This window comes from Epinephelus lanceolatus, chromosome 19, assembly GCF_041903045.1.
Source record: "Epinephelus lanceolatus isolate andai-2023 chromosome 19, ASM4190304v1, whole genome shotgun sequence".
NCBI lineage: Eukaryota > Metazoa > Chordata > Actinopteri > Perciformes > Serranidae > Epinephelus > Epinephelus lanceolatus.
Genome location: NC_135752.1, coordinates 12,506,638 through 12,520,088, shown reverse-complemented (window position 1 = coordinate 12,520,088; position 13,451 = coordinate 12,506,638). Strand labels below are relative to the sequence as shown.

At 41.4% G+C, this 13,451-nt stretch overlaps 1 protein-coding gene across 1 annotated transcript; it reads left to right on the top strand.

Moving 5' to 3' along the window:
* Positions 1-3,023: 3,023 nt before the first annotated feature.
* Positions 3,024-8,760, top strand: ptger4b (prostaglandin E receptor 4 (subtype EP4) b). The gene is made up of 2 exons (XM_033646132.2): positions 3,024-4,159; positions 7,142-8,760. The coding sequence occupies exons 1-2, from the start codon at positions 3,380-3,382 to the stop codon at positions 7,712-7,714; spliced, it is 1,353 nt and encodes a 450-aa protein (XP_033502023.1). The 5' UTR covers positions 3,024-3,379; the 3' UTR covers positions 7,715-8,760.
* The last annotated feature ends 4,691 nt before the right edge of the window (positions 8,761-13,451 follow it).

Genomic DNA, 13,451 nt, shown 5'->3' with positions numbered 1-13,451 from the left:
GTTGTGCTACTGGAAACAATGAGAAGCAGCCGTGTACGTTCGGTGTAAGGAGGAATAAACAGTTAACAAGTCATCTGCTGAGTCCGCATTATTATGTGAAAAGAATACTCCGACGATTTGGGAGTTATGCCCTTTCTCTATCATTTTCATATTGAGACAGCGGTTAGCATGGCACTTGTAGGGGGTCAGTACATCTTGCGCGGAGGGATACACCGGTGAGCAACAGCTGCTCTGGGACAGGTACGCTAGGTCACTCGGTAAAAGCAAACAAAGAGACGACACGGACGATATTACTCACCCGACTGAAAGCTGTCCATCAGCTCCTGCAGGCCTGGGGCGTTTTTTCCAGTTCATCTTAGGAACATGAAAAAAAGTTTCAATCATGCCAGGATTAGTGATTGCTGCAAAGTTTTCATTCCTTGTGATGCACTCTCTGTGGCGCTTTTCCTCCTGATGATATATCTCCCCAATGATGGTAGCACTGAGGGAGCGGAGGATTCAGCCTCTCTTCTCACCTGCTCAGCATCCAACACATGGAGTTCCTCATCTGTGTACTCCGGCTCAAACAGGTATGGCTCTGGATCTGTGTCCACTACAAGAAACTCTTCAAAATCGCGTTCAAAGTCGTCCATTGCAGCTACTAAAATCCGGAGATATTGCTAGGCTAAATAAACAGCTGACTTTTGTTTACAAGCTACGTCTGTGCCTGCTCGCCGGTGTATCCCTCCGCGGGTCATAGCGCAGGACGTACTGACCCCCTATAAGCGCAATGCTAACCGCTGAGACCCAGCCACTGGATGTACGACACAAAAAAGATATCGATCATGTTGTCTCAGTATGAAAATGATAGAGAAAGGGCATAACTCCCAAATGGTCGGAGTATTCTTTTATGTGAAGATACACAGTGAAGACATAACATAATCCTTACACAGCAAAGCTGTTACCTGCAGCCTTCGCTTGCAAAGCTAACGCTACTAACGTTAGGTCAGTCCAAGTAATTAGTGGAAACATGCTAACATGCTAACGTTACACACAAATTAGTAATAAAGTAAGGCCTGATCATAAATGTTCTGGTGTAGCTCTGAATTTCTTATAAACTGAGGACAACTGCCTGCTGTATATTTGTGTTCATGGTCACAGTCACAGATAATTTTAGATGGTGCTCCTTTGTTATCCGCCATGACATCAAAAGTACAACCAAGTCCTCATAGATACATCTCTGGTAAAACTGTTAGGTGTTATGTGTTCAGCAATGCCCGTTGCGTACTGCTTACTCGAAGAACACTGTAAACACGGCTCCTTCTTCTGTGGTTTAATCGCTGCGGCTGCTGTGGGCGAGCAGAATCACTTCCGCCTCAGGTGCCGTATTCTGGTTTGCTGACTTCCGCTGTGTGTCCGACCCGAGTGAGGCTACGCTAAATAGCCATATAGAGAAAGGCTTTTTTGTCGCTGTTGGGTTCAAATAAATATGCGGATCTTCAAGGGGGGGTGATACGAACTAGGGGCAGTTTTATTAATGGTAAAAAGTTCCACACAGCTGCTTTAAAGGACTGCTTTTTATGTTGGTTTCTGACGTCGCAAGTCACTGCCCAAGTGCTGGATTTTGACGACCTTGGAGTGAGACCGGGCTCCAAAGGTAACAGAGAAACACCTATTGGAGATCTCATCATTGTTTATCCTTGTTCGATAGAAGGTTGAAGGAGCACACTCAAACATATGAGTGATGCTCTGGACATGCTAAAGTTTTAAAAGTTCTGTGCTGAAAATTCGCTGTACTTAAAAAATAAAGTGTGATTTTGACAAACTTGACACATTTGCGAGTCACTTGTGGTCCATTCAGAATGGACTTGCAACCCACTTTTGGACCGCGATCCACCAGTTGGAAACCACTGCCTTAGAAGGCGTTAAAAAAACATCAGTTTTGATGACTTAAAGCTCTATTTGTGTGTGGACAAGAGGCCATAACATAGAGGAAAATATCTGTTAACAAATATATCTGTACAGGTATAGACACTGACAGAGCCTTAAAGCAGTATCATACTAATGGAAAGCTCACATTGTATTGCCTCCTACAAAATATGCTTACATGACTTAAATAAAATTATTATGAGCAGACTTTTAACAACTTACTATTTTTCAACTTATTTCATTAATTCACTTATTTACTTCAATTTATATAAACTATAACAAAACACAGACTGCGCTCATTTACTGAACCACACATAAAGCCTAGAAATGTAACTTGGCTCCCACAGTTGTGTTTTTCGTTTCTTAAAAAGAAACACTCAACCTTCCTTTAGATACATTTTAAAAACTACCTAGAAGTCGTTGAGGCTATACGCTTGGGAAACTTTGCACTTTGAGTCTAGAGCTGACACTTGTGGGTGTTTACAAGATGCGAACGCGTGGTTGAAAGGTGCAGTTACCACAAGGTAAAAAGTACATTCAGATGACGCATTGTGTTCCAGTGTTGATGAACTTTGTGAAACCAAGCGTGAGAAACAAAATTAATTCATAGGCGTTTACATGCAGTGGGACTCTAAGTTCTGCAAAAGCATTTCTGTACAAGTGAGTTTTTCTACACAATAGTGTCAACCTAATTTTGATAACATAACACTTGACATAATCGAGAAAACAGGCTGGAATATTAGAGAAAATATGGGGCTAGTTGTGGGAAATATCTTAATCTGTAAAGTAACTATTGTTGTAAATAAATGTAGTGGATTAAAAAGTAGGAGTAGAAGTATCAGATGGAAATGCTCAAAAGTAGAAATACCTATGGTGTGTGATCATAATTAATCTCATACATCTCACATGCATGTTTATTCCTACGTGTCTCCACACGCAGACTTCTTAATAACTGCAATGTTTTAACTAACCGACAGTGTTGACTTTGCTGATGTTTACTGGCGGATGACGAGGGTAGCGGTAAAGTAATAAAGAAGAAGTGATACTTGAACCTTGACCTCGGTCACAAATGTCCTCCCGCTGCACGCGCTGCTTGGCTGCACTATTTCTCAAAGAGCTCACTGGTTAAATGAAACGCAGAGGAGGAGCTGCCTTCAGTGGCCCAAGAGGAAACTTCCCTGTCAGTCTGAGTGTGACAACAACGTGAAGCGCACCTCACAGTGTCGGAGCATCGCTTGCAAACCAAAACCACAGGCGTAAACATCTGTGTCCTGTGGAGTCCTCGTGTTTTCACCAAGAACTTTGCTGGAATATGGGGTAAAATTCTGTGCGTAAAGGGGACATTTGGACATGATGGGTTTGTTTCTTGTTGGAGAAACTGGAGAACGTGCATTACTGGAAAGTGTCACCTTCCGGACGTGAGAGGGGAACCTTGACTTAGTGCGAAACAGTTAAAGAAGTCCCAGCAGGTATGAATTCCACGGAGGAAGCAGGGAGATTTAAACCGCCCACCATCCCGGCGATTATGTTCATTTTCGGGGTGGTAGGGAATGTCATCGCGATCGTGGTTCTGCGGATATCACGAAAGGAACAAAAGGAGACCACTTTTTACACCCTTGTGTGTGGCCTGGCGGTGACAGACCTCCTTGGCACCCTGCTAGCCAGTCCCGTCACCATCGCCACCTACATTAAGGGCGCCTGGCCGGGAGGTGAGGCGCTGTGCCAGTACTCCGGCTTCATCCTCCTCTTCTTCTTCTTGGTCCAGCTCAGCATTGTGTTTGCAATGTCAGTGGAGAGATATTTGGCAATAAACCATGCGTATTTCTACAACGAGTACGTCAACCAAAAACTCGCTGCTCTGACTCTTTTGGCCACTTACATTTCAAACATCGTGTTTTGCGCGCTGCCCAGCTTGGGGCTCGGGCAGGTGAAGCTCCAGAAACCAGGGACCTGGTGTTTCATCGACTGGCAGAACAACAAGACAACAGTCGCGGCTTTTAACTTGATGTACGCGGGTGTGAATTCAGTCATCGTGCTGGCCACTGTCATATGCAACGTGATGGTGTGCGGGGCTCTGATCCTGATGCACAAGCGCTTCATCCGACGCACGTCTTTGGGCACGGACCAGCGGCGCATCGCGGAGCTCAGGCGCAGACGGAGTTTCGGACGATTAGCTGGAGCAGAGATCCAGATGGTGATCCTGCTAATAGCTACCTCCGCTGTTGTCCTCATCTGCTCCATACCTTTAGTGGTGAGTATTGAAACAGGCACATTTTGCACCGGTCAGGTGCGTAATAGAGTTTTACGCGTAAGAATGTCACAAAGTTTGAACAAATAAAGAAAACGCAATAGGATGCAACATCAGAAAGCAGGGAAACGAAATGGAAAAAAGATTGTGCGCCTTTACAACAGAGCTGACCCGTATTAAATGATAAAAACAAAGGAAATGGTTAATAATAATAAGCTACCTGAACTTTGCGTTCCCACTTTAGATCTTTGTGGTTAGATGACGCATTTCTCTGAGTCGCAATGGAGAACGTTCACACTCCCTCCGTCTGTTTTTTTTTTTTTTTTTTTTAAATTTACACAGTTTCAGTATTAACATAGGGAGGAAATATGTGTTGTAGAAATCATACGTGTCAGCTCACATGCTCTATTTCCAAACAGCCCCCGAGAGTTTACTCATTTTAGTCCTTATCAAATCAGAGGATTAGTGTGGACTGTGTGATTTCCGCAGGTGTTTGCTCGTGCAGAATGACATGTCGACATTCCTGCATCTGTGGGGCCAAAGTCAGTTATCGAATTGAAGGATGGGTTCACAGTTTTAAATTAATTTGTCTTATTAAAAAAGGCAGGGGCCCAAATATAAACTGTTTTTGCACGCTGTACTCATTCCTGATGGGGCAAATCCACAGTCCTCATTCTGTGTGAAAATCTAAAATTCTGAAGATAATACGAAGCTTAGGCAGATTTTTGCACAGAACAAAGATCCTGTTCCATTGGAAGTGATATTTTAAAGCAACATTATGCAACTTTTTTTTTACTTTAATACTTCAACATAATTTAGATGGCACACTGACTTGTAATAGGGAAAATCACACCTCTGTCGTATTACCAAAGTGTAAAGCTTTATAGCACACAATACCACCTTGCTATTAGATGCTAGCTCAGTTTTATTTCTTTTTTATTACAACCTTTAGTTCCCCTAGAATATCTGTAATTGTAGACTCGAGTGCTGCAGGAATGAGTCCTAAAACCTGGAAACGCATTTTAGCACCGGCCCCCTCGTCTTGAAGTCAATGGGTTTTTTGAATGGATTTTTGGTTAGATGCCTGGTCTGTGCTGCACACAAGGTTAAGAGACTTTCACGTTTAGTTCTACGACATATAGTAATACGTCAGTAAATACCCCACTCACACAATTTTGAGGCTTTTATGTGTCTTCCAAAAGGCAATCACTAAAAAATGGTAAATGGATCTGTACCTTTCTAGTCTTCCAACCACTCAAAGCGCTTTTTACACCATGAGTCATATTTATCCATTCACACACACACATTGATACACCTGTGGCCGAGGCTACCATACAAGGTGCCACCTGCTACTCAGTGTTAAAGACACACGCACATCGATGGAACAGCCATCAGGAGCAATTTGGGTTTCAGTATCTTGCTCAAGAGTGCTTTGACATGCAGTCAAGAAGAGCCGGGGATTGAGCTACTGATCCTCCAAGTAGTGGACTAAGATGTTGCTAAATGAGACTACAGAATGTTATCAGACCAAACATGGCTTTACAGCCGTGCTGTTTGGGTGACGTTGAAGTTATGCTACCATAGTGTAGCTCGTCTATAGCCTAACGTTAGCTTTTTTACTTCTGGCGATTGCATTTACACTTCAAAAATCCTAAAAGTGGTATCCATTTGTGGAGATTATCTGCTGAACAAACATGTAAATGTCTAACCTTTTGTTTGTCACAGAGCGTCTTTTCTACAATAACCCAAAATCCAATGGAAAAATCCTGTAGGCTTTTAGACGATGGAACCAGGGTGATGCTAACTTACACATCGGCCTCCAAAAAAAAAAAAATTTCTGCAGCACTCTAAAACTGTTGTAGAAGTCCAAAACTTATACATCATTAGCAATGCATTAATAACATAGCCTATACCTTGTAACTGAGGAAACTAATGCAAATGAAAAAATAATGACAATCAGACAGCAGAGTGTACATCCCTACCAATGTTACTTATGACAGTTAGCAATGTAGGCTGTGACCTTATCTGGTTCATCACTGTCTCTCAGAGTTTTGTAGTTTTTCGGGATGCCAAAAGTCACATTCAAACTCCTAGCAAACCATGTATAGGGGTGAAAATGCTAGCAGTATTCAGCAAAACTAAACATTTCTATCACGTTTTATTCTATTTGTTATTTATCCTATTTATTAAGTGTTCACCTCCGATGTCTTCTGATGTTATATTCATTAGTTCCAAATCCTTCAGCCTGTCAAAAAATGCACGTGTACGGCTCTTTGTGAGACTCCAGACAGTGATGACACTGATAAGGCCTATGTCACAATCTTTCATCAACAACATTAGCAGGCATGTGCACTCCGTTTTCGGATTGTTGTTTTTTTTCCACCGTTAGCCTAGAGACAGATTACTATAGTTTCAGGTGCGATTTGTATTTACGACAGTGATGTACCATTCGGCAACTATAGGGGCGCCAAATCACAATAAATACCAATTCTGGCATAATGTTGCTTTAAAGGCCCAGTATGGATAAGAGAAATGACTTCAGAGAGCAAGTCTGCCTTCATATAGGTATTGTTTTAGACTTGGAAAAAATGTGAACCTGTCCATAAGGATGAAATGTTGAACATTGAGGCTTTGGTGACTCTAGCTGTGTGATGACTATTGATGAGACCCTGGGGAAACCCAAAGGCCAAAGGCTGTCTCATAATGAATGATGATGAGAACTCTGTGTGTATTGGCCTCTCGCCATCCCCACACTGCTGTGGTTGCACAGAAGTTACAGTCAGCCAAGTGTCTATTTAGATTTGACCGTTCCATGGCAACCATGTAGGAATATGTAAAATAAACAATTACTTTACCCTTATAAACAAAGTGTAGACAAGTTGGGGCTTGTAAAAACACTTGCTAAAATTGATTCTGTGCTTGTTTTCCATGTTCTGCCATGTCAGTTCCTTAATTTGTCCTATGTCTTCTCTCCTGTGCCACCAGTGGAGGATCTTTGTGAATCAGCTGTACAGAAACCAGACAGAAAAGTCTTCTGGTCTGAATAAAGACCTGCTGGCCATCCGCATGGCTTCAGTCAACCCCATTTTGGACCCTTGGATCTACATCCTGCTCAGAAAGACAGTGGTTCTTAAGCTAATGGAGAAAATCAAGTGTCTGTTCTGCAAAATGGGCGGGCGGGGACGAAGGAACGGCGGGCAGTTCCGCTGTGCCGACGGCCACCTTTCCTCCTCCATTGTCTCACGAGACTCTCCCTCACTGGTGTCACGTGAGTTGCGGACAATGGTGTGCACCTCACAGACTTTTCTGTACCCGTCTGAGGAAAACACCAGGAGGTCATTTGAAGCGGGGGAGCAGGGTGGCTCCTTTCCACCAGCTGCACAGACGTTACAGGGCCCCCAGGAGCTGGAGGGGACTCAGAGGGGGTTTCTACAGAGTGATTTAGAGGAGAGAGCACCAGGCAGGTCACTGAAAGAGCTTCCAATGTGCCCTAAGGACCCAGCTCTACATGTGACCTTCACAGCTGTGACTGCAAACATACAGGAGAAATGCATATAGCATGATCTCCAAATCACTGTGATAGACATGTCATGGGAGAGGCGATAGGGACTAATAAGAGCACTGCAGAGACATGATGGTAATGTAAAAGCATGGAAAGACTGAATAGCTATCAATATCTGTAGATATCTTGCTGTTTGACAGATGTATTACTGAACTAAATACCCACTGTCAGTGTATTACTCCTCAGTCATAACTCACCACAAACACCATATCTGCAAATAAACTTAAGTAAATCACAAGTTATATCAGTTATAAACAATACAGAACAACATGGTGTTGTAGAGGAGATCTTTTGTTGCACTTTCTGAATCTGAAAACCACTGCTCGGCTGTTTTGAACAACCTGCACAATGACTGTAAAGAATCAATGTAAAATGTGAAAAGTGTTCCATGATGTTAATTTATTTTAAGTATGAAATTGTACGTTATTGTCTTCTCTGTGAGAAGGACCAGATAGTTTGGAGCCATTTTAAATCGGTACAAGATGAATGTGACGAGTTTTTTTGGTACGTAGGAACATTTGCAAATGATTTGGTCCGAACTGGTTGGCAGAGCAGCGCTGACTTCAAAGCTAGAATCATACCATCCCCTGCATTTCATAACAAAAGGCAGCTATACTGTGGCTTTCCCACAATACAGACACTGGAGGATGTTAGGAGGCCTTCTCAAGAAATGTGTTAATAACAAATAGTTAATTTACTCATTCCAGCCCATTACTTTGCAAGGATTCATCTTATTTTACCTTAATGTAATGTGCAATTCCTCTCATCTAATCAGACTTTAGGGGTCAATTGAGAAGGGGAATGAAAACTGAAGACTTTCTGTTCAATGATTTTAAAGGTTTTGCCTTTTCTTACAATGGATTTCCAGGTGGCATTAATGCTATTGTTGCTATAAAGATTGACAAATGCATATTTCATTATTACAATTTTTTTTTGAAGCAACAGCCAGTGTCAAATTTACCATAAAATGACTCTCTTGTGAAAAGACTAATGTTGTACCAAGCTCATGAATAAACTGAAAATAAAAGTTGGTTAACGTCCACATACAGTTGTGTCTGTTTTGATTTGGTATGACAGTGAAGTATGTTTGCAAAATCAGTGTTAATATATGATATTTAGCTAAATATGCTTGGTAAATATGTTTAGTGTGCTGTAAAGACGGGAATCAAAAGGTGTACATTTAGAGCTGAAACGATCAGTTGTTGAAAGCTTATGGTCAGAAATCTGAAAAGGGCAGAATTTGAAAAGTGCTGTCAGGTTCTCTGGAGCTGGGATTTATGCTGGCTAGGTTTGGGTTACTGCAGCAGCTGACTGGGGGTCAGTCTCCAGAGCTGGTGCCTGCCCTCATCCTGGCAAGATGGTCTGTAATGGTGGGGAGTGAAGCGGAGGACACAGTATGATTCGAGGCTCTCGCTAACGTTAGCTTCATAAACATGAATACAAAGCCACAGCTGTAATCATTTAGCACGAGTTAGCAGAAGGCTAAACTATTAACATTTTCTCTCCATCTCTGAAACACTTAAAGGTATTGAAAGCTGTTTTGTGTCATTAATCATTTATTTTTTTGAAAAGTCTGTCTTCCTTTTCTTGGGTTGTCTTTGCAGTGTCGGCAGTTGTTGCCAATGCTGGAACCACAAGTTCCTCTGCATGATTCTTTAATACTGAATCAGGCTTTCGCTGAAGAGGAAGTGCAGGCACATCTGCATTTGTAGAACAGCCATCAGGAACACCCTCTCTCTGAACTGACCTGTGATGGTCAAAGTCTCCAGTCAGGGACTGAATTTCCTAAAGCCTGAAAACAGAGCCAAGAGGAGGTGCAGGAGTCGAGTGTTCTCTCAGTCCATTTGACTAACAAAATGCTCAAAGGGTATTATTGGATTTTTGCCCAGTGATGTTAAAATTAAATTTGTCCACCTCAGCTTTAAGGGAAGTTAATGGATGGAAAACTAATCGTAAACTATTATAAATGATTAATAATTTATGTTGTTTTGGAAGCAGATATGCCCCCAACATCTCCGGTTTCAGCCTCTTAAATGTGAATGTTCACTACTTTTTATTATTGTAAATGGACTTTTTTTGGCAGGTTTAGATTGATCTTTTGATCTCTTGGAAATGGTGCTTGACATATTTCACTAAGACATTTAATAAACCATAGAATTATTTAATTCATCAAGAATATAATCTGCGTCTTAATCAAAGATGTAAATAAACATGAGTTGTAGCTCTATCCGTACTTTGGAAGTGGCGACCTCTCTGCATCTTTGCTGAAAATCAAATATTGATCAGCCCGTGACAGAAGGACTGATGATGGAAATAAAAGTCAATGCTGATCACTTGAGGTCAATGGATGGCAGGTCACATCTTTAACATGAACCTGCTGCAGAGCAATGTGTAAAGAATGCTGTGGAGCATTTCATGAAAACCGTAATTGATAATATTTTTTGAATTTAATGCCTATAAATGTTCTACAATAACATTTTCTTTTGCCAGCATGTCACTGTCAGTGACACTGAGCAGCTGAGAAAGTACAGGTCAGTTTTCATCTCATTCATTTACAACAGCGCTGATGTCTAAAACACATTTCTAACCGGTGGCCAGGTCTGATGGCATGACACCGCTCACCTGCTGACAGATGGTTTCCTCACTCCCAAAAGATTTCCAGGTCCGAATGTGGCCAGTGTCCACAGCCTTCCCAGAGCAGTTAAACACCCCTCTGGGAACAATATCCCGTTAAAGAGAGCTGTGACCTCAAGACTGAGAAATCTGTTAAAGCTGTAGAGTCTCTCGGGAGGCAGGATACAGTGATTGACGAAACAGTTATGACGGGATTTTAACAGAGGGCGAAATGAGGAAAAATGATTCTTCTTGGAAAGCTCATTCCCCACCTCATCAGCTAACAGCGGGAATACACTACAGTATATGTGACAGGCTGTTTTTGACATATAAAGCCCGGCCACAAGGAGTCTGTGAAAACAATTGGCTATTAGAGGATGGCACTTAAAAAGCAATGTGCTCATGATGTGGCCTTTTAGCACTGGGGATAGAGTTAGGAGCAAAAAGGGAATTCCAGGAAATGATAGATGTAGAAATGCTAGCAGTATTTGTACTATTATATCTGGACCAATGTCAATGTTAAGGTTAAGTGCATGAAGGGAAAAGGGCATATCTAGAATTACCGGAGACCAGGGAATGGAGCACTAGTCCAGATAATAGATATCATTTTAAATCTTCACATTATTACAAAAACTTAACATATAAGATGTATTTGCTGTAACATCATCTGGCTCACTAAACTTCATCTGTGTGTTTCTTTATCTCTCATACCTTCAACACATACCACCACAGTGTCCCTGCCTACCACTGGATGCTAGTGCAGTGCAACAACACTAAGTGCTCTATTTCATCAATGTATAGCGCATGGTCTAAAGTACAGTCAGGGCGTGTCCAACTCCACTTGGCCGATCCAGCAAATTGGAGAAGTGAGTGGTTTTCTGCCTCTGCTGTCTCCCAATCTTCTGTCCCATCAACAGGTCGAAAGATCAGAGGAAATGCACAGATGATCTGCTTAACTGTGGAGGGGGGAGTGCTGCTGCGTGTCCCTGTGTGCGTGACAAGCAGATGTATGCGTGTTGTGAACCCGCGTATGTGGGTGCATCTTACTTTCTGAATAATAAATATAAAAAACTACATGTCAACCTTATAGTGCAGCTACAGGAGTGAAGGAACCACCAGAGTCAGTAGCATTTAAATTTTGTGCCAATCCATCTAGTAGATGTTGACATATTCACAGGATACATGAAAACTTTGACTTGCTAGTGACGCTAGAGGAATAGTCTGGGTATTCCCCTTTCGTGCCAATCCATCCAATACTTGTCAAGATCTTTATCTAAAAGCTAAACAAAGGAAAAGTCAAAGGATCATCAAAATCTGTGGAATTCATCCTCTGGGGACCATGAATGTCTGTACCAAATTCCACAACAAAACATCCAGTACTTGACTGAAATATTTCAGTCTGGGCCAAAGTTGTGGAGCGGCTGACTGACAGACCATCATCCCAAGAGTCACTCTGCTGGCTTAGATTAAGACATGGAGTCAGATTTGAATACTTCACTCAGTGTAAACATGAAATAACTCCCACGAAGAGCTGAAACTAGCCAATACAGAATGCATAACTGATACTGCCAAACAGTGTAGAATAAGATGATTTAACAACTTTAAATCTTAAGGGGAAACAAAAGCATTAACTTGTGTGTTAAGGGCTAACACTGGGTAGGTAGGAGTAGGTTTGGGTGACCAAAAACATATAAACCATTAACAGCAATCAGCTGGGTCAATGGGTTTTCCTTTCCAATTTTTAATAAACTTATCATAGATTTCGTCATAATGTTTGTTTTCATAAGACTGTATTACCAAAGAAACTGACACACCGTCCACATACATGTGTATTCAAGCTAATATCACTCGGCACACCCTGATCAAACACAGGTGACCTCCGTTTAGCTTATTATGTAACTTCCAAAAACAACAGCTGCACCTGCGATGATTTGGGTGCGTCCCAGGTATGGGTGTAGCTACTTGAGCAATTATTCCTCTTTGTTTTGTATTTGTATTTAATTAAGATCAATTTGTAGACATGTGTTTTCTTTTTCTCTGCCTGAGAGACCGTTTTTCAAAACTAATGCTGGCACTTTGTTTTGTAATGTGTGCAGCAGCCCTGTCAGTTACTCTGAGAAAATTACGAGTTCACTTTGCACAGGACTTTTTGCAGTCATCTGCCACTCTGAGAAAAAGACTGTCATGACTATTACATTTAAATAAGGATGTGGTCTTTACCATCAGTTCAGAATCATGACTTAGCAGAAACCCTAAGCATTTTTATATGTTTACACGACCTGCCCATGGTGCTGACTAACCATAGAAATATATAAAGTGTACATTTAGATCCATTTCTTTTTCCTTGGACCATCTTGAGACTTCCACTCAATTAGGTCTATATTTACGCTGCCCTACAAACCTGAGGAGGACCTCAATTGCCTGAGAAGTGAGACTGAAAATGACTCAACATTTCTTTTGATCTTTAGTTTACCCTCATGTCAGTGACTTGGGATTCTGCATAGTGATACAGTGATGAAATAAATGCACTTAATGTATTTTTTCCCCACTAGCAATTTTAGTCACATTTATTTCCAAGAACAAAATCTCAATCTTTAACACTTACTTTTAAGGGCAGTAAGTTCAGTTTCATATTCAATCATAACTAACTTCTAATTGTGTGAATGTAAAAGGGGTTGTTTTTCCAGGTGTAGCCTACAACAGAACCACAGATGTGACTGATCTGAATTATACATTTTTAAAAGTTACTCGACTTACATTTTCTGGTAAGAGCGTTGCCTAATATACGCCAAAAAGCCTTATCAAGCTCTTACAGTAATGTTTTCACTTTCACTGTTGTGGCTTTTCTGCAGTATTACTGGAGAAATTCAGCGGAAACAATGACTTTCTGTAATTAAAGCTGAAACAGCACTCTGCAGCTTGTGGTTTACTTTATTTTATCTTTTGTGTACTTTGCCAATGCATTCTGATTCTTGTGGTTCAGCACTGTAGCATATTGTACAGAAGTGTGATTGTAAGTGTGAGTGAGTAAGTGTGAAGCTGATTATTTCCCCCTGAACTTACAGAGAATGGGCTACATGTCTCTCTAAAGGGTGGTGTGTAGTAGTTCCTGCTAAATGC